The 26,704-nt window shown below is 39.6% G+C and overlaps 1 protein-coding gene across 1 annotated transcript in view; it reads left to right on the plus strand.

Moving 5' to 3' along the window:
* The window catches only part of SHC4 (SHC adaptor protein 4), a 174,349-nt gene that overhangs the window by 139,111 nt on the left and 8,534 nt on the right, over positions 1-26,704 (plus strand). The window contains exons 7-10 of the mRNA XM_007935202.2: positions 7,415-7,538; positions 9,097-9,268; positions 11,630-11,690; positions 20,475-20,654. Of these exons, the coding sequence (XP_007933393.1) occupies positions 7,415-7,538; positions 9,097-9,268; positions 11,630-11,690; positions 20,475-20,654 (537 nt within the window). The remainder of the gene's footprint in view (positions 1-7,414; positions 7,539-9,096; positions 9,269-11,629; positions 11,691-20,474; positions 20,655-26,704) is intronic.

The following is a 26,704-nucleotide window of genomic DNA, read 5'->3' on the forward strand; positions in this document are numbered from 1 at the left end:
TTAAACATTTACCTCAAGTAGACACACGCCCTGGAGAGAACAATCATGGGAGAAGGAAGGGCTGCTTATGCACAGGGAGACAGCTCAGGGGGCAGCAGAGTATGGAGGGATGGTCACTAGGAAGAGGTAACTATGGGGAGGAAGTGGGAGGGGAGCTGTTTCATTGTGGTAAGCTGTGGTCAATGACATGAGACAAAGTATAGTGAACTGCTGTATGGAAAGTGAATTTGCTCTGTAAATCTTCACCCAAATGAAAATAAAAATAAAATAAAATAAAAAGTAAAACGTTTAACTTCACTGGCAATCAAAGAAACAAAAATTATAGTGAGATGTCATGTTCATCTTCAAATTTCAAACATTAAAAAGAGGTATAATGCCCAGAGTCAGTAAGGATTTAGGGTAGCAGTCACTCTTGAACATTGCTTGTATGAGCAAATATGTAAGCTTTTTAGAGAGAAATTTGGCAATTTGCATCAAAATACTTAAAAAATGTATCTTTGAATCAGCTGTTTCATTCCTAAGGAAATAATTAGGACATGCACAAAGATTAAGCAATAAAGATCTCTGCCATGTATTATTTATATAATAAGGACAACAGAATTAATTTAATACTTATAAGTAGCAAATTATTTAAATCAATCCGTAGACCACACTATCATGCAACAATTAAACACAGTGTTGTAGAAGAATTAAGTCACAACATGGGGGAAGTATTCACAGTCTTATTAAGTGCAAAAAGCAGATTATGAAACAATATGTATAGTATGATCCCAGGTAATTTGTTGAAGGTAGATATACAGAGACAAAAGATTGGGGAGGCATAGGTAAATGTAGTAGTAACAGTGGTTATTCCTAGATAGTGGAATTTTATGTAATTCTGATTTCTTCTTGTGCCTTTTTATTTTCTGAACAACTACAATGAATATTTATGAAGTTTGTAAAAAGAAAAACAAAGATAAATCCTTGAAGAAATACCATAAATTGTGGTACCAGGAAGATGAGTTTATAAAATCAACTAGTAAGTTTGTCTTACCCAGGGGAAAATGTCCAGTAGATAGGGGAAGCCCAGGGACTGATTGAGAGGAAAAGGTGTCAGGCCTGCAGGTTTGGGAAAACTCTGCAACTTTTAAGCCCTCAGAGCACTGGAGTCCCTGCATGGTGCAAAGGAGGAGCCAGAAGGAAGAGGGCTGAGGACTTCAGGGAGCAGGAGAAGTCAGAGGAAACAGTGAAGAGTCAAGTAGTAGATATGGGGAGGGGAGAATCAGGAAATAAGTATCACCCAAGGAAGGAAGGACAAGTTTCTCCAGGAGAAGACATCCTGGAATGCCACACACTGAGGTGAAGTTAAAAGGAATGAGGATGGGGGGGTCATGCCAATTGGTCACTTTGAAAAGTTGGAGCCAGTGCCCAGGATGAGGAGGAGAGCATGACTGGCAGACAATTGAGGCAAGCAGTAGAGTCCAGACTTCATGCTAATAGTCCCGAATATTCCCACTGTCTTGCATTTGCTTTGTTCACTTTAATCAGGAAGTTGCTATTATTATTTTTTTTATCTTGGCTGGGAGCCTTTAATGACCTCCTCTTTTTATAAAAGGCCCTTTTTATAGAAAAGGTACGTTCCAGTAAGAATGTTTCAAGTTTACTTAGTGACTAATACAGCCTGCCCCTGTAATTGCTGTAAATGTGAAAACCTGTATTCCCTTGACCTTTAACTCCAAATTTGTAGTAGTCCCGGAGGGTTTAAATATTTTCTTGAACTTAGACTATGAGGAGGCCCAGTTTACCTGGACTGCCTAGATACAGAAAGGCCATGGTTCTGAATTTCTTAAGAAAAGGTGGAGACAGAGAAAGAGATAAAACCCCGTTTAAATTGACCTTTTTATGCACTGGAGTCCCTGAACGGTGCAGACAGTGTAAGTCCTCTACAGCTAACAAAAAAGTTGGCAGCTTGAGTGCAGCCAGAAGCTCCTCAGAAGAAACTTCACTTGGTACTGTATTTTCATTACACTTGGTACTGTATTTTCATTACACTTGGTAATGTATTTTCTCAAAATCAGCCATTGGAAAGCCAGTGGAGCACAGTTCTATTATGATAAACATGAGGTTGCCATGAGTCAGAATTGACTCGATGGCGACTGGTTTATAGAAAGATGTGGCAATGTGCCCCTGCAATGATTTACAGCCTTGGAAACCCTATGAAGCAGTTCTACTCTGTGCTATAGGGTCGCTATGAGTTAGAATCAACTCAACAGCAAAGAAATACTGTCCTGATGACAAGGAGCCCTGGTGATGCAATGATCAAGTGCTTGGCTGATAACTGAAAGGTTAGCAGTTTGAACCCACCAGCTGTTCCAGGAGAAAGATAGAGCATTTATTTCCATATTAGTTGGAATTGACTCAATTGAAAGTGGGTTTTGTTTTGTGGATTCTAGTGACATTACTCTCAGAAGGAAGATTGGGCAATCTACTTCCGTAGGGATACCGCCTCAAAAACCCAAGGAGGAGTCACCATGAGTTAAATCGACTCAGACTCGTTTGAGTTTGGATTTTTTTTTTTTTTTTTGAATGACATTACTTAACCAGGTTAACTTCTGCTTGCTTCTTTGGGCTCCTTTCTTCCTAAGCTATGGGGACTTCCTATCTTAATCCCACAGCACCATCTGGTGGTTGACTTGAGAAGCTGAACTTCTGAGTTTCTCGTTTCCTGTCACCAGCCACTCCTCGAAAGGAAGGTTGGGCAATCCACTTCTGTAGTGATACTGCCTCGGAAACCCAAGGAGGGGTTGCTATGAGTCGGATGCGACTCGACGGCAAATAACAACAAAAACCATGGCAATGGTATGATATCACTGAAAAGTCACACTCTCTCTTGGGAATTGGGACTCTCAATATATCTGCCTTTCTCCCTTCCTATTAGCTAAAGACTGGGCAATTCTTGGCCAAGCTAGCTGTTTAGCTGGGCTTTTGGAGATGGATCTAATACTGAAATATGGGTATATGTGTATGTGGTTCAAGGCCCCACCCCAACCCTGGCCCATAACTAGCCTAAACAAGAACCAAGAACATTTTCACAGAGCAGCATATTGGGGAGTGGCAACAATAGCACTGTCAAAATATGTGTGTGCTCACTGAAGGTGGTGAGCCTAGTAGCTTGATGTGGGTGGAACATCTGCACAGGGTCAGCCTTTTTGTCCAATGGGGCTTTTTTTCCCCACACATCACTGTGTTATTCCCATTTATTTTTCTCAAAAAAGTTAATATGGCAGTAACAGAGTTATCCAAAAGAAAAAAAAAAATTGTTTCTAGTATAAATCCAGGACACCCAAAAATATATGTAAGTCTGACAGAAGATATTTCTACATATGTGTTTGTGTGTACTGTAAATATATCCATGAATATAGTACAGCATACAGGGGACAAACTTATGAAAACTTCTTAGCCATAACCAAACACTTGAGAGAATAAATCACTGGGCCTGGGGACTCAGGACCATACCCTCGGGGAATATCAAGCTCAATTAGCATAACATAGTTCACAGAACCAGTGTTCTACATCCTACTTTGGTGAGTAATGACTGGGATCTTAAAAGATTGTGAACGGCCATCTAAGGTGCAACTATTGGTCTCTTCCCATCCAAAGCAAAGAAGAGTGAAGAAAATAAAAAATGCCTGGAAACAAATAGTTCAAAGGACTAATGGACTGCGTGAACTCCAGCCTCCGTGACCCTGATACCACAAGAATTAGATGGCACCTGGCTACCACTGCTGACTGCTCTGAAAGTGATCACAATAGTAGGTCCTGGATAGAAGGAAGAAAAATGTAGAAGAAAACTCAAATTCATAAAAAAAAAGACCAGATTTATTGGTCTGTTAGAAACTGGTAGAACCCCCAGACTGTGGCCATCAGACACCCTTCAAACCTGAAACCGAATTCACCCCTGTGGCTCAACTTTCAGCCAAACAATAGACAGGCCTATAAGGTGAAGAATAACGTGAGGGAGGTTTGCACACCTTAAAACAATTAACCATTCAATATCAAAGGGGCAGCATTTGCCCAGGACTAAAGCTCAGAAGGCAGGAAAGGAAGGAAAGAAGGATGAATGGAAACTAAACACAGAAAGGAAGTGGGAAGAGTGCTGTTACCTTGTGGGGATTACATTCAATGTCACAAAACATAATGTGTATGAATTGTTGAGTGGAAATCCAATTTCCTCTCTAAACATTCATCCAAATCACCATAAAAAGTTGAAAAAGAAAAGAAAGAATAAGTCCAGGTACAGTATCAAAACCTCAAAGCGGTGCTTATGGGCAGAATGAGAAGAGTTGCAATAAGTGAAACATTTTAGAGGTGTGTTTGAAGTGAAAGAAGTTGGTTGGTGAGTAAATTGGTGGTTTCCTGGTCCTCAAAAAGTTTAAGCTACTGTGAGAGAGAAAGGATAGATTTATGGACAGCAAGAAGAGACTTCAGAGGTCAGCTTGTGTCCTCTTTTATGGTAGAGTGACTTGGCCAAGGTCACACAGATGGTGGCATAAGTGGAACTTGAACTTGGATCTGAATCTTTTCAGAGTTCTGCCCACCATATCCTTTTAAACATCTTTCCTCTCTCATTCTTCTCACTGAAAGCTCAATTTAACTTTTCTTACTTTATTTTAGTTTTTGCTTGAAATTCCTACCTCTTTGTTTCCCTTCACCATCTTCATCTCTCCTGTAATCACAAACTATTCTTATTAAAAATACAGTTACAAAAATTGTCTTCGTTTTCATACGATCTCTCCTCTTGACTTCATTTTTAACTAAACTAAGAGTTAATGAGATTAAAAACAAATGAATTCAAGTGGATTACCTTATCTTATCATAATGTAATAAGGAGCCTGGATAGTTCAGTGGTTAAAGCACTTGGATGCTAATGGAAAGGTTGGCAGTTTGAACCCACCACCTGTTTGCTGGGGGAAAGATGTGGCAGTCTGCTTCTGTAAAGATTCACAGCTTTAGAAGCCCTATGGGGGCAGTTCTTCTCTGCCTATAGAGTCGCTGTGAGTCAGATTCAACTCAACAACGAGTGGGTGGTGGGATCATAATATAGCACAACTTCTCTTGGCTCAATTGGAAGATGTGTTTCCAATGGCACTTTGAGGTATGTGAAGATATGAGGCCTGACTAAGGACGATATTATCACCACAAAGGATCTACTCAATCATTTGAATCCCTCAACGGCTGCAGGAGCGTGCCCTACTGTGGAGTCTCATTGTAGGTCCCACTTCAATAAAGTCAAAAACAATTTCTCACAGCAGAATTATTTATGTGTTTCAGGGAAATTATTACTTATTCACTCCACAAATACTTCTTAAATGCCTTCTATGTGTTGGTCACTGTGTAGGGCTACTGTAGAGGGGAAAAAAAAATGAGAAACAACATAAAATGTCAGTCTAAAGACACACCAAACATTTTTCTTTGGGACAAAGGATGTAAGTTTCTAAATCTTAATTAGGTTTTCAAAACTAGAATTAGCTCCTAAGTCTATTGTAGGATTCAGAGTTTCTTCAAAGGGACAACCTTATAAGAAATGGTAAAGTATAAATCTTTTGGAGAGCTGATAACTTAGCATTGTTTGATTTTGTAATACCACCCTACTATCACCACAGATGCATGCATGCATACACACACACACACACACACACACAAATGGTTTCCCAAAGTGGTCAGAGATATACATCCTTTAAATAAAAGTCAAATTAATTCTGGAATAAGAATTCTCAGATTTTTTGGAAATAACTATCAACACTAGACACTGTTGTAGGCTCTAGTATAACCTACTGTACAAATTCTGTCAATATGAATGAATTACCATTTCCCTGGAATATATAATCCTTTCTAAGACAATATAAAGCATATAATCATACTTCCCAGTCGCAACCCAATTAAATCATTCCACAAAGGCAGCTGTCTCTTCTCTCCTCAGGTATCCCTGAGGAGGTTTAGTGAACTGTTCCAGTGTTGGTCTCAAAATTCTGAGACCCAAGAAACTTTCCTTGATACAAAATCTAATTCCCCATTCATTCACTTAAGCCCACTGTCCACGTCCCTCATTTTCCAATGGTCAGAGAATAGCTGACAAGTTTTACAACATTAACTGTATACATTTCAACTGTTAACAAGCCTTTCATTATCCCTCAATTCTTCAGTCTATACAAAACTATATATATATATATAAAAATATATATATATATTAAGTTCCTTATGAATCTTACTGCTCCATCTTTAAATCATCCTTAGGATTCTTTTAAGTCATCCTTATGAAATTTCCATTTTAATTAAATCTTTGTATTGCAAGGCTCTCCACACAACACTGTACTCCAGCCAAGGCAAGAATGGTAAATATGGTGTTGTTGCTGTTGTTGTTATGTGCCGTTGAGTCGGACCCGACTCATAGCGACCCCTCCTTGGGTTTCCAAGGCGGTATCACTACAGAAGTAGATTGCCCCATCTTCCTTCCAAGGAGTGGCTGGTGGGTTTGAACCACCAGCCTTCTGGTTAGTGGTCAAGTGCCTTAGGCACTACACTACCAGAGCTCCCAGTAAATATGGTAGAGAGATTAATTTATAGTTACTAAACACAGTTCCCGTTTTTAACGTAGCAGCAGTAGACTTGCTAACTCATTTAACTGTGATATTCCATGACACCTATCCCCTGCCCCAACCTGTTTGTCTATTTATGCATGTGAAAACTCGCCCTTTCCTAGTAACTGCTGGTCAGAGAAAGCATCTAATGAAAGGTTTTATATCTTCTGGTAGTAACACCTTCACAAAATGTTGATTTTGATACATATTGCAGATAGTTAGTTCTCCAGTGGGATTTCAAATATATAGATTACTACACTTATCATGGATTTGTAGTAGCAATGGCAGGGCACAGTAGCTGCAAGGAGAAGGGGTATTCTCAATCCCCTGTCTTCACCAGCAATGCTTTCCCCAATTCTATTTCATATATTTTTGGTTTGGAAATTTGTCTTTTTCCAATCTTTTGTAATGTATGCAAAGGCATACAAACTCCATCTTCCTGTCAGATTGCTGCCCTAAGCATCTTGTATAAGGAATTCTGGAACCAGGACTGTGCATTAGCCACATTGTTACTCAAAATCAGTCTACGCTTATAAACACGTGGTCTCCAAATGCCTGCCTTGGGATCAAAATTTGTGTTTTGAGATATTTAGATGGCAAATATGAATACATATCTTTTCTTTGATGCGTATGAAATATGAGGAATTCTTCATACCATTTCAGAATTGTATAGAGCTTGCACACCTGTTCTCTTTTATTCAGTTACGAGTTCTTGTTGTGAAAGTACTTTCATCTTGTACAATCCTTTCTTATTGAAAATGCGTCATAATATTATTTTTTTGTATGTCTGCTTGCAGCCTGTCACATATTGGAATGCCGCAATGGAATGGCCCAAGATGTCATAAGTACTATAGGGCAGGCTTTTGAACTCCGGTTTAAACAGTACTTGAAAAATCCTTCTTTGAATACTTCCTGCGAAAGGTCAGCCAAAAGTTCTATAATTATTTAACTTGCTCTGTTTGTTTTCTTTTTAAAGTGATATAGTATTTGTAAGTTGAATGATGAAATCAATGACTTTTTTCCTTATAAGTAGATGTAATTTCAGCACAAAATAATAGTGACATATTCTCTTTCATTCAGATTTATCCAGATATTGTCTTTTGCTTTAAGAAGATTTAAAAAAAAAAAAAACGAAAAAAACAACCTCACAGCTCCTTAGGAGATTAAAGGAAACACTAAAGAGAAAGGAACAACCCTGTTTCCCTAATGTTACACAGAGCTGTAAATTAATTAAGCAACATCATAAAATAATAATCATTAATCAATTTCTGAGATTTGTTTCAACCCCCAGATTTACATATCAGTAAAGGAAAAAAATAATGTAAACGGAGAGCAAAATAATAAGAATCAAATGTCTATAGCAAGAATTCCTATTAGGCCATGCTGTTTTGCAATGTAAATAGATCAGCTCCAAATAAACTGTAGAAGGGGGTGAAACACAATGTGACCCAAGGATCTGGTTGTTCTGTCTGAGGCACAGAAAGTCCGGAATGAAAGCTGAACCCTTTCAATCCTGTCAGCCTCCACCATGTGTGGAATGCAGCGAGTCCTCTGGCTCACCCAATTCATGTCCGAGAAATTAAACTTTTAATGCACTTTTAAATGCATTTTTCCCCCTAATTTGTTATTTGTGTATCAACAAACACTGGGCCTGGAGATCTCCCTTTATGAAGTGGTCTAGGGTAACAAAGGAGAGGGGTTACCAGAAGGCCTTGATGTTCAAGTTTTCCCATGATTGCAGTTACATCTTAATGCCATCGTTTTGTTGACACATAATGAACCCAGCAAAACTGTGTGGGTTGTCAATGGAATCAGTTAATGCAAAAGGACTTGATTTATTCTTTTTCATAAGAAACTCTTAATAATTCCAATTTGGAAGAAAAGTTGGTTTGTTTTTCCGCCCTGTTTTGATTTTAAAACAATTTCATGTTTACATAAATCTACCCACTTGCCACACATGGTTCTAATATTTCTTTATAAATCCCATACACTCCTCCAGATTTGTGCAGACAAGATAGCTGGCCATAGTTCTCTTATTTTTTTCATTTTGGTTTAATACACTAGGTCAGGCCCTCTACCCAAAGAAAAATACCAAAATTTTCTTAGAGCAAAACACAACGTAAATGGCATAATCAAAACTGGAGATACCCAGGAAAACTCTATTTTTAAGATCCTATGACAAAAATGACTTACATTTAGGGAGTTTGTATATTTTTTTAATCACTAAGGAGAGACACTAGCACACCATCCTTGGCACTTTTCGTTGGCTTACCCCACTTTCAATTGTCTAAGGAAAGCTAAATAACTCAGCCATCTGGTTGCTTCCATCCAGATGTCTGACATCACTTAAGCATAGCTATAAACTTAAAACATGAATGCAAAGTTTCTCCGGATGATTTGCATGGTTCTGATCCCTTTGCATCCCCTACAGCGTTTGAATTCTCGCCCAGCCTCTTGGGGATTCTTTTTTTCCTTTCAGTGAGGAGGTGCAGACTGATGGCAATGCAGAGGAGAGAGAAGACCATGAGTATTACAATGAAATCCCAGGGAAGCCGCCACCTGCAGGTGGTGTTTCGGATGTGCGGATGAAAGTTCAATCCACAGAGCAGATGGCTTACTGCCCGATAAGGTGTGAGAAGTTGTGCTATTTGGTAAGTAATATTTTATTGTTACTGGAGCCAGCAATACTGCTCTGCCCTTATCACTAGAGTGTTTAATTTTGGAGTTTCCAGATGCTAATTTACACAAAGTCCCATCTTCCTCAAATATGGAGCCACACAGTGAATCATTGTCAGAACCTGTACTAGACCATTTTTATTCCTAATTCCTAGCCTCAACCTCAGCTTCAGCAGATAATCTCATATCTCACTTCACTGGGAAGACTTGGGTAATCCAACATATTACCTTCAACGTCACCCTTCTCCATCTCCAACTCTTCTTATATTCTCCTTTCTTCTCATCTTTAGCTACTGTCTCCAAAGCTGATTTTTCCCCTGTGCTCCTGATCATGACCTCTTCTGCCCCTTATGCCGTTGTTCTATCCATCAACTGCTGTCTCATCCTTTATTCTATCTCTTTCTACTGGTCTCTTCTTTTTGTCTGCAAATAAACTTAGACTCTACCAACCCAACTGATAATGTCCCACCTCGATCTCATCTTCCTTTCACCCACCAACTTCTAGAAAGTGTTGTCCCTCTCTCTCTCTCTGCTTTCACGTCCACTGATGGCAATGCTGAGGAGAGAGAAGATCATGAGTATTACAATGAATACTTACTTCTAAGATCTGAGCTCTGCTTGACACCTTTGATAAAAATTATTTTTACAATGATCGTCAACGGTTTAATTGCCAAATCTATTTCCTTTCTAACTTTCCTGCTCTTTCTATAGCATTTAATACCTGTTGGCTCCCTCTTCTTCTTTTAGACTTCTTCCATTGATTTCCAAAACATTTCTGTCTTGTGAATCTCATCCTTTATCTCTAGTTGCTGTTTTTCTTCCTTTTTCGTTTTTTCCTAACATTTCATTATGAATATTTTCAAACATACAGAGAACCTGAAAATATAGCCACCATCTAGATTCTGTATCCAGATACTGTATCTAGTATCAAAGGAAACAAACAAACTCACTGCCGTGGAGTTGGATCCAACTCATAGTGACCCCTCCTTGGATTTCTGAGGCAGTATCACTACAGAAGTAGATTGCCCCCTCTTCCTTCTGAAGAGTGGCTGGTGGGTTTGAACCACCAGCCTTCTGGTTAACAGTCAAATTCCTTAGGCCCTATGCTATCAGAGCTCCCTGTATCTAGTATAGATACAGTAAAATTAGCATTTTACTGTATTTGTTTGATCACATATCTAGCTATCTATCATTCTTGTATCCATCAATCTTACTCATTTCAGTTAGTTGCATCTTCTCTTCTTATATCATGTATTCTTCTATATCCTGTCCCACAAACACATGCCACCATCTTACCATCCTGTAAGCACTCCCCAAGGCTCTGCCCTTGGCCCTGATCTCTCCTCTGGTTTTCTACCTGTGTACACACACCTCCAACTTTACTGTCTTCAGCCCTTCCTTATCTCTCCAGCTGTCATGCCACATTGTATCACTTGCTTATTTATATATATAAAGTTAAACTCACCATTTTCTTCTGGATCCCAAACTAGATTCCTCTATTGATTTCCTGACCTTTATTAATGGCACAACCATTCTTTCACTAATCTACACTCTTTTAGTATTTCTTACACTTTGGGCCCCATATCAACTCATTCTTCAAGACCTAGGATTCTATCATGAAAAAAATCTTTTGAAACCACTCAGTCTATCTTCTTCCATTATCACTGTTGCTTTCTAAGATCTGGTTTTCACTTGCCTGGATGATTCTGAAGCCCCTTCCCTGTCCCCAATTTTATTCCCTCAAATCCATCTAAAAAGTACTGTCAGATTAATCTTTCTAAAGCATAGACACTGCAATTTCCTTACTAAAGAGGGCTATATGTATAGGGGTGATAGAGCCCTTTGATTGCATGAGATTTTCAAGGTTGAGAAGTAAGCATGACACAAGGTTCTGTAAAATTAAGGCTCCAGTCTGTCAACTTAAAGTTACATAGGCATTTGCTATTTAGCCAGTATTTACAAAAGTGTCCTGGAAATCACACTTTCTGGCTAAGACTTGGATTGAGTCCTGGAATATGACCTTCTAAGCAGAAGGAGTAACTCTCAAGCCTTACAACAGCAGCCTTTGTGAAATTTTTGCCTCACCCCCAGTTTCCACAACCAGAACCAATTCTGCAGCAACAAAGCAATGCAGTGCACTATGACATGAGTGTAAGCTCCCTACCTAAAATCAAATTTCCTTTGCTTATCTGTCAGACACTTCCTGTGTCAGAAAATGAACCACTCTGCTATATTTTGCTGGGAGTATTATTAGTGCTTATTTTTTCCCTTCTTTGTTTAAAGTTTATGAGTGTGTACCATCTTTGTAAATGTTTTGCAATTTATTGTTCATACAGCCTGGAAATGCCAAGTGTAGCAGTGTATATGAGAACTGTTTGGAACAAAGCAAGGCAACAGGTAGGTACATCGTTCTCCTCCATCTGCCACCCCTCTTATTCCTTTTAAATAATATGGACACATTCAGCTCTTGCTCTTAAACACTTCATGGAACAGTTGGTTATAATTAAACGTGTAATCCTTGGAAGGCTCACAGTTTTCCTTTGCTGTTGTGTGTTCATCATATTAGGGTTCTCCTTTATGGGGTCTTTCTCTGTTTTGACATCATGAAAGCTTTTTTGCTGAAAAGGTGCTTTCTCTGCTCAAATCTCAAGGGAGTTTCACTTCATAGAAGATCAGACAATAAACTAACATGAAAATAGATGGCTGTCAAATCCATTAGGATTAGGATAATCGTTATTCCAGCTTGGCAAAGGGAACAAAAGGCGATCAGTAATGTGAGAGTCCCAACTGGGGGCCTATCCACCTCATATTTGCTAGAGCATGAAATGTCTTATTACTGCATATGATCATATATTGGGCACAATTTTTCCATAGCCCAAATACAGAATATCAACTCTCAGACTGGAAATATATTTCAATAAAAACAAGTTATACTGCTCGATAGTCATTTCATTCTTATAAGTTGTAAGACGTTTATTTCTTTGGCAAAGAAAGTGTTGCAGTTTTCAAAGGGGCAGTGACTGAACAGTGTAAATAATGCAGTGGAATGAAATTTAGACTCAAACTAGCAAGAACTTGCCACCTAGAAAGTCACCATTTCCAAGGATACTTTCATATATCTTATGGAATTATGGCAATGTTATATTAGTTTTATTACTTTTACATAGTAGGAAATATGTGGGGGTTTATTGTTCTTGGTGAATCTATGATTACCACCCTCTTCCACCTTGCAGAAAAGAATAGGAGGAGTGAGCTCAGACAGTATTTTACATTATTTAGAAAGATAGCTCCTTTTAATAGCAATTAAAATTCTATGCCATTTTTTAAAGTTATTTAAATTTTCAGTATGATTCTTAATGACATGACAAAAACAAATTAAAATGATGGTAAGTATGAATACTCTTTCTAAAACCATGCTTTCTAGGCACCGTAATTCTGCCTTCCCTATTTTCCCTTACCCTGGAAATCCTGAATCTAAGGATTTAATAGGCAAGAACACATCACACATGCCCTGTGGTAACTATTTTCTACCCATGCTATAACTCACTTGGACATACTTTCATCTGCTGTTTTATCTCCTTCATTTATTCAACAATTCACTCAGTGGCTATTTATTAGGATGTAGAATAAGGGATGTCATTGCCAATGTCAGATGGATCTTGGCTAAAAGCAGAGAATACCAGAAAGATATTTATCTGTGTTTTATTGACTATGCAAAGGGATTTGACTGCGTGGATCATAACAAATTATGGGTAACACTGTAAATAATGGGAATTCCAGAATGGAATTGAGGAATTTGTACATAGACCAAGAGGCAGCTGTTCAACAGAACAAAGGGATACTGCATGGTTTCAAATCAGAAAGGTGTGCATCAGGGTTGTATCCTTTCATCATACTTTTTCAATCTGTATGCTGAGCAAATAATCTGAGAAACCAGGCTATATGAAAAAGAACATGGCATCAGGGTTAGAGGAAGACACATTAGTAAGCTGCTATATGCAGATGACACAACTTTGCTTGCTGAAAGTGAAGAGGACTTGAAGAAGGACTGAGGAAGATCAAAGATTATAGCCTTCAGTGTAGATTACAGCTCAACATAAAAATAAAAAAGAATCCTCACAATTGATCCACCATCATGATAAATGGAGAAAATATTTGAGTTGTCAAGGATTTCATTTTATTTAGACCCACAGTCATGCCCATGAAGCAGTAGTCAAGAAATCAAACAATATTGGGCAAATGTGCTTCAAAGGACCTTAAAGTGTTAAAAATCAAAGACTTCACCATGGGACTAAGGTGTGCCTGACCCAAGCCGTGGTATTTTCAATCACTTCATATGCATGTGAAATCTGGACAATGAACAAGGAAGACCAAAGAAGAACTGATATGTTTGAATTATGGTGTTGGCAAAGAAAATTAAATATACCATGGACTATCAGAAGAATGAACAAATCTATCTTGGAAGAATTATAGCTTGAATGCTCTCTGGCCAGGATGGCAAAACTTTGTCTTATGTACTTTGGACATGTTATAAGGAGGGACCAGTTCCTGGAGAAGGACACTGCTAAAAGTGCATGGGGGAGGTGTTTTCTGACTTCCTCTAACTTCACAAGGGGCATAGAGAAGGGTCAACACCATCAGCCCAAAGCTGATTCCGATGAGGTGAAAGTCAGACATGTTGCCACCCTCCAACCTTCTTACTAATGCTGACACCAACCATCCCCTCCCACAGCACTACTTCTCTACTGGGTTTGATAATTTGTTGCGATTGCCACACAGAACTTACAGACAACACACAAAATTATGGGGTTTATTAGGGAAATAACAGGTTACAGTTCAGATTCAGGAACACTCAGGATACAATTCTTCAGTCAGGTCAGTGTCCCCTCTGCTATTCCCATAGTCATGCCTCATTTTAGCCCTTGGCCTCTTGGCCTGACCTCTGCCCTGGCTCAGGCAAGTGTTACAGAACTCTTTTAATTCTGCCAATAGGTGCACCTTGGTGCACTCCACTTTACCAGCACCTCTTGCCCAAAGGCACTCAGTTTTCTCACTCCATGAGCTGGCAAGCCCACAGGTCTATCTTATGCCATTCTCTTGGTTCCGCTACTGCCATCATCTCAGGGCAAGGATCTCAGTCCAAGGACACATTCCACTCCAAGCTCTTCTCTGTCCTGATGGTAGTGAGAGCCCACCCTTCTGCCTCTAGGAGGGCTAATATTTGCATAGTTTCTGGTGGGAGTCACAAAGACCATGGCTAGAAGAGCCATACCAAGTAATTCACTGTGCCACAGACATCATGCTTAGTAAAGTAGAGGGTGAGCGAAAAAAAAAAAAGACCCTCAATGGAATGGATTGTCACAGTAGCTGCAACTAGGGGTTTAAACCTACAATGATTGTGAGGATGAAGCAGGACCAGGCAGTGTCTCGCTCTGTTGTATATACAGTTACTATGAATCAGAACCTACTCGATGGCACCTAATGACAACAATAGCTCAAGCATGATCCTAAGCATTAAGGATATAGGTACACCTTAAACAAATGCTTACAAATATGATGAGTGTTTCAAAGAGAGAAACTCTGGATGTTGTGGGAACAAATAACAGGAAAACCTAACTTAATTTTGGGGGTAATGAAGGTTTCCCTAAGAAAGTAATCAAACCAGTTGGCATCAAGTTGATGTTGAGTCGTAGTGACCCCATGTATGCAGAGTAGAACTGCTCTATAATATTTTAAAGACTGTGACCTTTCAGGAAGAGATTGCCAAGCCTTTCTTCCTAGGTGCCACTGGGTGCATTCAAATCGTCAGCCTTTCATTTAGTAGTACAGTGCTGAACATTTTTGCCACACAAGGACGTAACAACTAAACCAAAACCTGAGAGATAAGCAGAAATTATTTGAACATAGAGTAGTGGGAACACAGGGGTGATAGAGTGCAATGAAGATGGTGACAGAGAGTATGAATGAGTACCAGAATTTGCAAGTACACCTGGACCAGTTCCTAGATCATTCATGCAGAGAGAGTACATACAGGGAGATGGAAGGAGAGATGTACCTTATAACTGAGGAACTCTTAACATTTCCAGCTCTCGAGTACTAGAACGCCAAATACTACCCTTCCTAGTTCTTCTCTCTCATTTCCATTAAGCTGCATCCTCCTGTCCTCAGTTACCTAGGTTTGGAGAAAACTCACTGGTATCCAAGAACGTTGCAAATCCCTGACATTCTAGAATTATGTTGAATGTACTAAATCCCAGCACTACCACAGCAGAAAAGGAAGCATGGATTCCCCTTTTCCGTTTTATTTTTTCAAGCATTCTTACCTTGATTTTCATTCTGCATTTCAAAAGCACCCTTCTAAAGCACACATTTTTGAAGGCATAGAATGAATGTGGAGGTACCGTTTCAACCTTATTTAAAAAAAAAAAATTGGTAGGTGTAGATGTATCATAAAATTCAATTTATTTTGCTTCTGTTTATCTTGTTTTTATTTATTCTTTAAATCAACAAGTAATGTAACCCCTTCTCTTAATTGCTTTATATTTGAACTAAATGAATATAAGCAGATCTAAACTCAGGAACAGACTTTGTAATAAAAGTTTGCTTGAAGCTTGGAATATATTTTTTTCCATAGAATTTAGTCTAATTCTTAGACAAGCTCACTATATTCTACTATTTTATTTAGCCTGCACTAGAGGTTAAGTGGGAGTTCTGGTAGCCTAGTGCCTAAGGCATTTGACTGCTAACTAGAAGGCTGGCAGTTCAAAGCCACCAGCCACTCCTCTGAAGGAAGATGGGCAATCTACTTCTGTAGTGATACTGCCTCAGAAACCCAAGGAGGGTTTGAGTCACTATGAGTCAGATCCAAATCTACGGCTGTGAGTAGAGGTTAAGTGTATATTTTGTAGTAACAAACACAATAAAAGTCTTTTTGCAAGTGTCTTGTTCTTCAGCTACACTGTACCTGTGGGATAGTCTGGGACCAAAACAGAGCTTTGGCACAATATTTTCTGTAATGGTGGCTCTGGAAATGATTCATAACTGGGAGTCTTTCAGAATCTTGGGGAGGTAAGAGGTGGTATTTGTAGTTTGGAAAAAAGTTCTCTAACTGAACACATTCCACTCCAGTAAATCATTGAGTTATAACATTGCTCCCTTAGAAAAACAGGTTTTGCCTTCCACTGGGGAACCAGACTACTAGGAAGCCATCTCCCCTAAACCTCAGCCACTAAAGCAATAGTTGTATAGAAGGACTCAGAGTCCCTGGGTAGTGCACATGGTTAAGGCACTCATGTGCTAACTGAAAGGTTGGTGGTTCAAGTCCACCCAGAGGCAACTGGGAAGAGAGGCCTGGTGATCCACTACCAAAAAAAATCAGCCATTGAAAACCTCTGGATCACAGTTCTACTCTGACACATACAGGGTCGCCACGAGTCAGAATTGACTTGACAGTAACTGGTAGATAGGACTCAGCCTTTACTCCAGGGCTATGACAAGTGAGGTCCCTCCTATTGTGGCAGGAAGGAGTTCTTATTACAGCAATCTTTCATCCACAGACATCCCTAAATCAAGTATTTCTATCTTGAGGTCTGCCTCCAACTACTTGGGCATATGTTTGAAAAGTCATCTGAAATTCTTGACCAATGTCTAAGTAAATTAATAGCAGTTGTCAGAATAGCAAATATGCCATTTTTGTGGCTTTTCCCAGAGATTCATACATAAATATATGAGAGACACCTATGGAAATATTTTTTAATAAGATTTTGCTTTTTATTCTTAAGACATTTATTCAAATATTGACTTAAAACTTGAATTCCATGTATTATAAATACTGCAGTAGGCTTCTGGTTGTTGAAGGAGTTAATTATATTTATTGCTAGATATATAAAAGAGCCCTATCCTTAATATTAAATTCACTTATGGAAAAAGTAATTAACAAAATAGCATAATGTTTCCCCAGCCTTCAAGTTAAAATGGAAATGTTGATATTTTTAATCAAAGAGATGTTAAATTTCCACAAACCCTAAGGGCTTGCTCTTAAATTTTTTGGTACTTACAGTATATGCACTGTCTGTGTATATATTTACTTTCTACCACAAAGCTTCTCTTAGGCAGATTGGATCAGTTCTTGGAGTAATACTTGGCAAAAAGAACTTTCAAAATTCAGAATGGCTGGCATGTGTTCTTGCCAACCACACACTTTAACCTAGAATGATTTTAAATTTGGGTACAAGGTGGGGTAGCTTTCTTTCTTTCTTTTTTTTTTTCATTTAAGACAAAATTGCTGACTTAATAATAATAGCACATTTGACAAAGACAAGTGACAGTTTTCAAGAGAGATTGGACACAGATAATAACAATTTTGTGATCCTATGGAATGGCCAACTTGATGTGGTTAGCTCACAGTGATGCTTTGTGAGGGGCAGATGAGTCAGCACCCTGTGAATCAGGGCTGAATGTTGATTCAGGGTCCTGAGAACATGACTGAGTTAGATATGCTGGGAAAGGAAAGTTGGGTAGACCCTCAATCATTTGTTCATTCAGCTGACAAACATTTTTCTTTTGAGCACCTGCTTCATACCAGGCACTGAAGATACAGAAAATACAAAGATAAATGGGCTCTAGTCTCTCCTCAAGGACCCAAGGAATTTGCAATGTCAAGGGGAAGACAAGTAAACCAGTAAATTCAATGTATCATGGAATGGTACCTTAGCCAACCTGAGGCGGGGAAGGCTTCCTGAAGGAAGTGGTTTCAGAGCAAAATTGTGAAGGATAAATAAGAGTCAGGTAAAGAAAGGGAGGAGAGAGGATATTGCAACAAGATGTGCAGAGGCCCAGTGTCAGTGAATTAATAAACAACTAACAGTAATGGAAACTATTTGTTGAATGCCTATTACGCCTATTATGAGGCAGGCACTAAGCTCAATATTTCACAAATATTTAATTTAATCATCACAAATCCATAATAAACTAGGCAGCCCCATGTTACAGATAAGAACTGAGTCTTAGAGAAGTTAAGTAACTTTTCCAAGCCATGCCGGTAAGAGGTACCAAAGGATTTGAACTCAGGTCCATCAGAATTTAGAACTAGAGTGCTTAGCTATTTGCCAATACTTTTGATCATACTTCTCTTTCAGGGAATTTTTATGCACAGGCATTCCTAAATAACTCCTAAATAAGTTTAGTAAATCATTTATAAGTTATATACACATGTACTAAATATTATGTTGTGTCATAAAGCATGATAAACTATAACATTTTTGAGTCAGAGTTAAAGATAAATAGTTTTAAAATGTTTTGCTAATCAAAATGGCCAAATACTATCTCAGGATACATTATTTAAGGCATTTATTGATAAAGATAATAGATATACATCCACATTTCAATTAATCTTGACAATTTTCTCTTTGGGAGGGACACACTTCTGATGTGATTAGATCATTCTTATTTATAAGCTGATATGACAGCTAATGAGGAACTTGCACAATGAGTAAAAGAATTACCTTCCACCCTTGATTTCTTTGACAATGATCTCTTTAGCCACTTGACTATTCATGAAAGCCAGCTGAACTTAAATTGTTGTTGTTGTTATGTGTTGTCAAGTTGGACCCAACTCATAGCAACCCCTCCTTGGGTTGCCAAGGTGGTATCACTACAGAAGTAGATTGCCCAGCCTTCGGAGGAGTGGCTGGTGGGTTTGAACCACCAGCCTTCTGGTTAGCAGTCAAGTGCCTTAGGCACTACACTACCAGCGCTCCTTTAACTTAAATTAGATAATATAATTCATAAACCGACTTAACTAAGCAAATGGAAGCTATAAAATGTTGAAAAGTGCAATAAACAAGCAAGGTGTCTGGTGAAGACTTCCATCTGTAAAAATGTCTCTCCTTCTTCAGGAAATCCCAAAGACTGAGTATGATAGATGACAAGGTGACATGTGACAGCTGACAGACCAAAGAGTAAAAGAGGAACAGACTTCTGCTTGGTGTACCTGTTCAGTTTCCATAATCTGAGTTATAAGAATCAAAGCATTGTTCACCATAATGAGAAATCCAGTATGACATTGGTTCTTCTTGGACCACATCTCAGGGGTTAAATGACTGAAGCAACAGAGGGATGGATGTTTTACCATAAGGCGACAAAATGTCACTGCTTCAAGTTCAGCCTCATAGGATTCTATTGCACATTTGGCCAAAATTATAAATGTGCTTGTTTAAACAGATAAGGAAAACTATCCTATCCCAAGATTCTTGGGACAGAACCATCTGGAATGTACAAAGTGTGTCATGCCATTGGGTAGTAAAATATGGTGCTAATATCCATTCATTTAATAACTAGTGGTTATGTGCTATTGTGGCCAGGCATGTGTGAGGAGCAGGGATTGCAGCATAGACAAGATGGATATGATCCCTGGTGTGTGCTGGTTTGTGCTGTTTGCCAAGGCAGTCACCCTTTTCTTTCCCTGGCTGTCCCTCTGGATCTTTCTTCTTGTCACTTATCTGCTATTAAAGCAGTGGGTCAGCTGAAGGGCAGGTCAGGGAAGGAAAAGGAAGCCAAAGACAGGTGCTTTTCCTTGAGGCCAGTGTTTCTCTTGCTTTTACAAAAACCAAAAACCAAACACACTGCCATCAAGTCAGATCTGACTTATAGCGACACCTCCTTGAGTTTCCGAGGCCATATCACTTTTGAAGTAAATTGTCCAACCTTCCTTCCAAGGAGTGGCTGGTGGGTTTGAACTGCCAGCCTTCTGGTTAGCAATCTAATAACTTAGGCACTAGGCCTTAAGCACTAAGCCACCAGAGCTCCTTACTTTTATGATATCTCTGAAAAAGAAGTAGCCAACAATATGCCTGTGCACAATTGTAGCCCATATGTTAATCATCTCTCATTACACTTCTTTTTACAGGAGACACAAGAGTTCTATGTAGCTCAAGTCAGTGATTCTGACTCCTGATAATATGACTAAAAGGATGCTAGAGATTATCCATCCCAAACTCTCTGTTTTTCATAGATAAAAAGTTAAATGGCTTGTTTTTATAGGTCAAGCCTAAATGTCAGTGTTCAATCCCAGTATGGGGTGAAGGTGACTTTTCACCTCCTCTCAATTCTAGACTCAAACGAGATTTTATTTCTTTTTAAAAACCAAAAACATAATGCATTGATCACCACTCGTCACTACAGGTCATGCCCATGAGAGAGGGGTACAGTTCCAACAAGACGCCTCATTAATGAAGCACACGTGTCGAGTGGATCTCTTCGATGACCCCTGCTACATTAATACGCAGGCTCTTCAAAGTACACTTGGCTCTGCTCAAAATCAAAGTTCAGCTCAAACACTTGGGAGCCCATGGCACCGTGGAAGTAAGTCACTGCTCACTGTCTATATTCATTTCCAAGGGCTGAGAAAACAAATTGTCACAAAGTAGGTGGCCTGAAGGAGTCTTGGTGATGCAGTGGTTAAACACTTACTCAACTGCTAACTGAAAGTTCGAAAATTCAAACCTACCAGGAGCTCTGCAGGAGAAAAGACCTGGCAATCAGATTGTGAGTCAGAATTGACTTGACGGCACACGACAACAGGTGGCTAAAGCAACAGAAATTGATTCTGTCACAACTGTGGAGGCTAGAAGTCCAGCCTTGTATGGTATCACTCTACTCTGAGCATCTTAGCTGAGTGAATAAATTCCCTTTATTGATTCAGTGAGTTTAAGTTTAGTTTTTTTTTTTTTTTTTAGTTACTTGTTGCCCTTAGCATCTTAACTAATGCAGTATCCAATTTTTTATTCATCAGTGGCCCTAATTAACCTCCAGAAACTGCAGGACTAGCATCTTCTAGCTACAAGTTGCTCCCTTTAATAGGATGTAATTTTTTGAAAGCATATTTAAAGTGTACAATCAGGCTTTTAAAGAGTAACAAAAATGATTACACCTAAAAATTCTAAACCCTGTGTATTAGTTTTCTGGGACTGGCATATATAACAACTTACCACAAATTTAGAGAGCTCTGGTAGCTTAATGCCTAAGGCATGTGACTGCTAACCAGAAGGCTGGTGGCTCAAACCCACCAGCCACTCCTCAGAAGGAAGATTGGGCAATCTACTATAGAGCTACCACCTCGGCAACCCAAGGAGGGGTTGCTATGAGTCAGGCTTGAAATAACAGAAATCTATTCTCTCACAGTCTAGAGGCCAGTAGTCTGAAATCAGGGTGTCACAAGGTTGTCTTTGGAGACTCTAAGGGAAAGTCCATTCCATGCTTCTCTCCCAGCTTCTGGGAAACACTGGTAATCCTTCTTGTTCCTTGGCTTGTTGATGCATCACTCCAGTCACTGCCTCCTTCACATTGTTTTCTCCTCTGTGTCTCTATCTCAGATCTCCCTCTCCTTTCCTTTATAAGGACGTAAATGATAGGAATTAGAATCCATTCTAAACCTAGGATGATCTCATCTTAAGAGTCTTAACTTAATTACATCTCAAAGACCCTATGTCCAAATAGATCACATTTACATGTACTAATGGTTAAGACTTGGCCATATGTTTTTGGGACCACTGTTTAAGCCACAGAGATCTGGTGGTGCTGTCATTAAAGCATTGAGATGCTAACCAAAATATCAGTGGTTCAAAACCAACAGCAGCTTGGCAGGAGAAAGATGTGGCAGTCTGCTTCCATAAAGATTTACAGCTTTGAAAACCCTACAAGGCAGTTCTACTCTGTCCTATAGGGTTGCTATGAGTTGGAATCAACTTGATGACAAGGGGATTGGTTTTTACTTAAGCTACAGGAGCTATTTGTTGTCCAGTGGTTGAAGCATTCAGCTGCTAACCAAAGCATCAGTGATTCAAACCCACCCACAGCTCTGCGGAGACAGATGAGACAGTCTGCTTCCATAAAAATTACAGCCTTGGAAACCGTATGAGGCACTTCTCTGTCTCACAGGGTCACTATGAGTCGGAATCAACTTGATAGCAGTGGGTTTGGTAGTTTTGGTTTTTTAAGCCACTACACTGATTTTAAGGAAGGTTATTTCCTTGGCCTCATTTCCATGGAGCTGGGATCCTATTTACCCCAGTCCTTCACTCCATTTAATATAGATTAGAACTTTGAGATGTTCTAGGCTTTAAGATTTTAGCACTTAGATTTTGAACAATCCTTTCAAATACTTTAGATTTACCCCCAACTTTTGGTTTCTTCTGCACACTTTTAATGGGGGGAAAAAAAAAAAAAGAAAACTCACTGCCATTGAGTCGATTCCAACTCATAGTGACCCCCCTTGGGTTTCCAAAGTGGTAAATATTTACAGAAGTAGATTGCCCAATCTTCTTCCATGGAGTGGCTGGTGGATTTGAACTACCCACCTTCTGGTTAGCAGTCAAATGCCTTAGGCACTACACCACTAGAGCTCTTTACTTCTATTGAACCAAAACCAAACCAAACTCACTGCTATCATGTCGTGTCTGACTCATAGCAATCCCTCCTTGGGTTACTGAAGTGGTATCACTATGGAAGTAGATCACCCAATCTTCCTTCCGAAGAGTGGCTGGTGGGCATGAACCACCAACCTTCTCATTAGCAATCAAATGCCTTAGGCACTATGCTACCAGAGCTCCTACTTTTACTGAAAGAAGGACTAATTCCAGAATCCTGTCGATTCCAGGAGATAATTTAAATTTGTTTGCATAAGAAATGATAGTCACTATTTCCATTCTATTTTGTGATGGTATTAATTTTTTTTATTCACTTAAAAAAACCCTTGGTCTCAGAAGAACTAGATGGTGCCTGGCTACTACTGCCAACCACTCAAAAAGGGATCAGAATTGGAAATCCTGGATAGAGTGGGAGAAAAATGTGGAACAAAACTCAAAATCACAAAAAAGACCAGGCTTACTAGTCTAATAAAGACTGGTGAAACCCCTAAAACTATGGCCCCTAATTACCCTTCAGGCCTGGAATTGAACTCACTCCCAGTGGCTTAACTTCCATTGAAACAATAGACTGGCCTACAAGGTGAACAATTATACTAGGTGGGTATACTCCTTAAAACATTCAACCATGGGTGATTTGTGCAGGGAGAAAGCTCAGAGGACAGGAAGGCATAGAAAAGAAGGGAAAAGGTAACCATAGGGAGGAAGTGGGAGAGTTGTTGCATTGTGGGCATTGCAATCAATGTCACGAAACAAAATGTGTATGAACTGTTGAATGGAAAATGAATTTGCTTTGTAAATTTTCACCCAAATCACAGCATTAAAAAAAAAGGAGGTGGGAGAGAAAAAAAATAAATATATGAAAAACCCTTGGTAAGTCATCTAAACAGCACTAAAATAATATGACTCCTTTCAACCACGTTGTTGTTGTTGTTGTTATGTGCCCTCGAGTCGGCCCTGATTCATAGGGACCCCTCCTTGGGTTTCCGAGGCAGTATCACTACGGAAGTAGGATTGCCCAACCTTCCTTCCAAGGAGTGGCTGGTGGGTTTGAACCGCCAGCCTTCTGGTTAGCAGTCAAGTGCTTTAGCCACTATGCTACTGGAGCTCCCTTCAACCATGTACTGAGAGTGAAATACAGTAAGACAAACAATTTCCTGCCAAATTGCTTCCAGAAGATAAATGCATAAACAGGAACATAAATTAATAAATAAAAGTAAAACAAGCCAAAAGCCCACAATTAGCTGAAAAATAAATAAACAAAAAATGCTTTTCCTAAAATGCTGGAGGTTGTGGGGTTCAGAGATTGGCGTGGTGATGAATTTGGTTTGCTCCACACATGGAGAACCAGTCACTGAGAAAGTCCTTCACTAGCCTAAGAAGTCTCTCTCTCCTGAACTGCCAAGGGCAACTTTCTAACTGAGTATTGCTGTAATGAGAAGACAAAATTTTTAAATTTTAAATCTCCCTTTAGGAGATTTTGCTAAACCTCAGCTTCATGAAAACCAGTTAAACGAGTTGCCATTGAGTCAATTAGACTCATGGTATCCCCATGTGTGTCTGAGCAGAACTGTGCTCCAGAGGGTTTTCAATGGCTTATTTTATTGTGATTTGGGTGAAAATTTACAGAGCAAATTCACTTTCCATACAGCAGTTCACATACACTTTGTCTCATGACATTGACCACAGTTCACCACAAGGCAACAGCTACCCTCCCACTTCTCCCCATAGTTACCTCTTCCCTGTGTCCATCCCTCCGTGCACTCCTGTCCCCTGAGCTGTCTCTCTGTGCATAAGCAGCCCTTCTTTCTCCCATGATTGTTCTCTCCACGGAGTATATCTACTTGAGGTAAATGTTCAACTCATATTCCTGTCTTTTGTTTGGCTGGAAGCCACAGGTGTGGGTTCAATTCCAGACCTGAAGGCAGCTAGGGGCCGTAGTCTCAGTGGTTCCACCAGGCTCCATCGGACCAGCAAACCTAGTCGTCCCCCCGCTTTTTTTTTTTTTCCCAAAATGATTTTGAGTTTTGTTCCACATTATTCTCCCTCTCTATCCAGGATCTCCTACATAGATCCCCCTCCAAGTGGTTGACAGTAGCAGCCAGATACCATCTAGTTCTTTTGGTCTCATAGTCATATAGGCTGAGGATCGCATGGTGTACCAGTCACTAGGACTAATTCTTTCCATGAATCTTTGGGTTTCTTCATTCTTCTTTGCTCTGGGTGAGGAGAGACCCATCGTTGCATCTAGATGGCTGCTTGTAAGCTTTTAAGATCTCAGTCACTACTCGCCAAAGAAGGATGTGGAACAATGTTTTTGTGTAGTATGTTATGCCAATTGAGCTTGATGTCCCCTGTGACTATTGTCCCAAGTTAATGGCTTATTTTTAAGAAACAGATGAGAGGTCTTTCTTCTGAGGTGCCTCAGGGTGGACTTGACCCTTTCAGTTAGCAGCCAAGTGTGTTAACCCTTTGTATCACCCTTGACTCTAGACTAAGAAACAAAAGCTCTCATTGCCACCTGAGTGGCAAGCGATTCATCTTTTCTCCAACTTTCAAAGGGCACTCTTGGCACCCAGCCAACCACGTTGAGTTCTCTGCATGCAGACAATGAAGTGGAGTATGATGTGTAGGACCCTTATTGGGATCAAGATCAGAAAAGGAGGGGAAGAAAGCAAGATTGGGCAGAGAGGGAGAGGTTGAACTATGAGGCAAGCCTGACAGTGTTTCACCAACCACATAGATATGTTGCCTGTCACAACTGTTCCACATTGGGCCAAGATGGCTGGGGCTTTATAGCCACACTGATATAAGTCTTTGGATGGCCACTACACTAGGAAGGCCAAGCCCTTGGGCACAACAGTTTTTTGCACCTGAGGTAAACCCTAAAGGGACAGACAGCTGGAAGCTGCCTGCTGACACCTGGGGCAACTGGTCCTTCCTTGGAGGTAGATCTGGCACATCTTTGTGCCACCATGAGGGCATCCTGTGCAGTGGATGATGAGGTATGAAATTAATTCATTTTCTGCAGTAAGCTTACTCAATTGTTCAATATAAAGTATCCCCCTGGTAGGATAACTACTATTTGTTAGAGGGACAACTTTTTGAAAAAAAGTTTCTTAGCCCTGGGTTTTAAAAACAACTTACCAGAGTACAGCTTCCATCTCATGGACTTTTTAGAGCCATAACATATTAGAAAACTTATTTAGTAGGTGGCCCAGATGAGGTATTCTAGGATATTCTTTGATCAGCAACTCTAGTTTCTTTATAATCAAGTCTTTGATATTAAAAAATATAACTCAAGCAAAGAAACGTTGCCTTTTGTCATGTTGTTGTTGTTGTTATGTGCCTTGAGTCGGACCCGACTCATAGCGACCCCTCCTTGGGTTTCCAAGGCAGTAAGTATCACTATGGAAGTAGATTGCCCAACCTTTCTTCCGAGGAGTGGCATAGACAATTCAATAATATGAAAACATAAAATTAATTCATAACAAAATTCCTACTATCATTCAAAAGTAAATAAGGCCTACTCTGGCCAAAACTGTACCGTCAAAATGTGTTTTCACTGACTCCAGCCTTCCCTTTTTTTTCACCCTTTCTCTCTGCCTTGATGGCAACATGTTTAATAATTTAGGCCCCTGGTACCTGTTCACTCTTTATTTTCTGTAGGAGTCCTAGTGGTACAATGATTAAGTGCTTGGCTACTAACTGAAAGGTTGGCAGTTCAAACTCACTTAGTGGCTCCAAAGGAGAAAAACATTGTGATCTGCTCCCTTAAATATTATAGCCACAAAAACCCTGTGGGGCAGTTTTACTCTGTCACATGGGGTCATAATCTACTTGTGGTACCCAACAACAACCTTCTCACCCTATTTTCTGTTAGGATTTTAAGTGTCACAGCCCTCCTGAACCTCTCACTGCCTCCTTGAGGTTAATTTCAGTTTACCATCACTCTCCCACCCCACCCACCCCCAATGCCCAGATTAAATG

Source organism: Orycteropus afer, unplaced genomic scaffold (assembly GCF_000298275.1).
Source record: "Orycteropus afer afer isolate SDZICR_OR568_19922 unplaced genomic scaffold, OryAfe1.0 scaffold00026, whole genome shotgun sequence".
Classification (NCBI taxonomy): Eukaryota; Metazoa; Chordata; class Mammalia; order Tubulidentata; family Orycteropodidae; genus Orycteropus; species Orycteropus afer.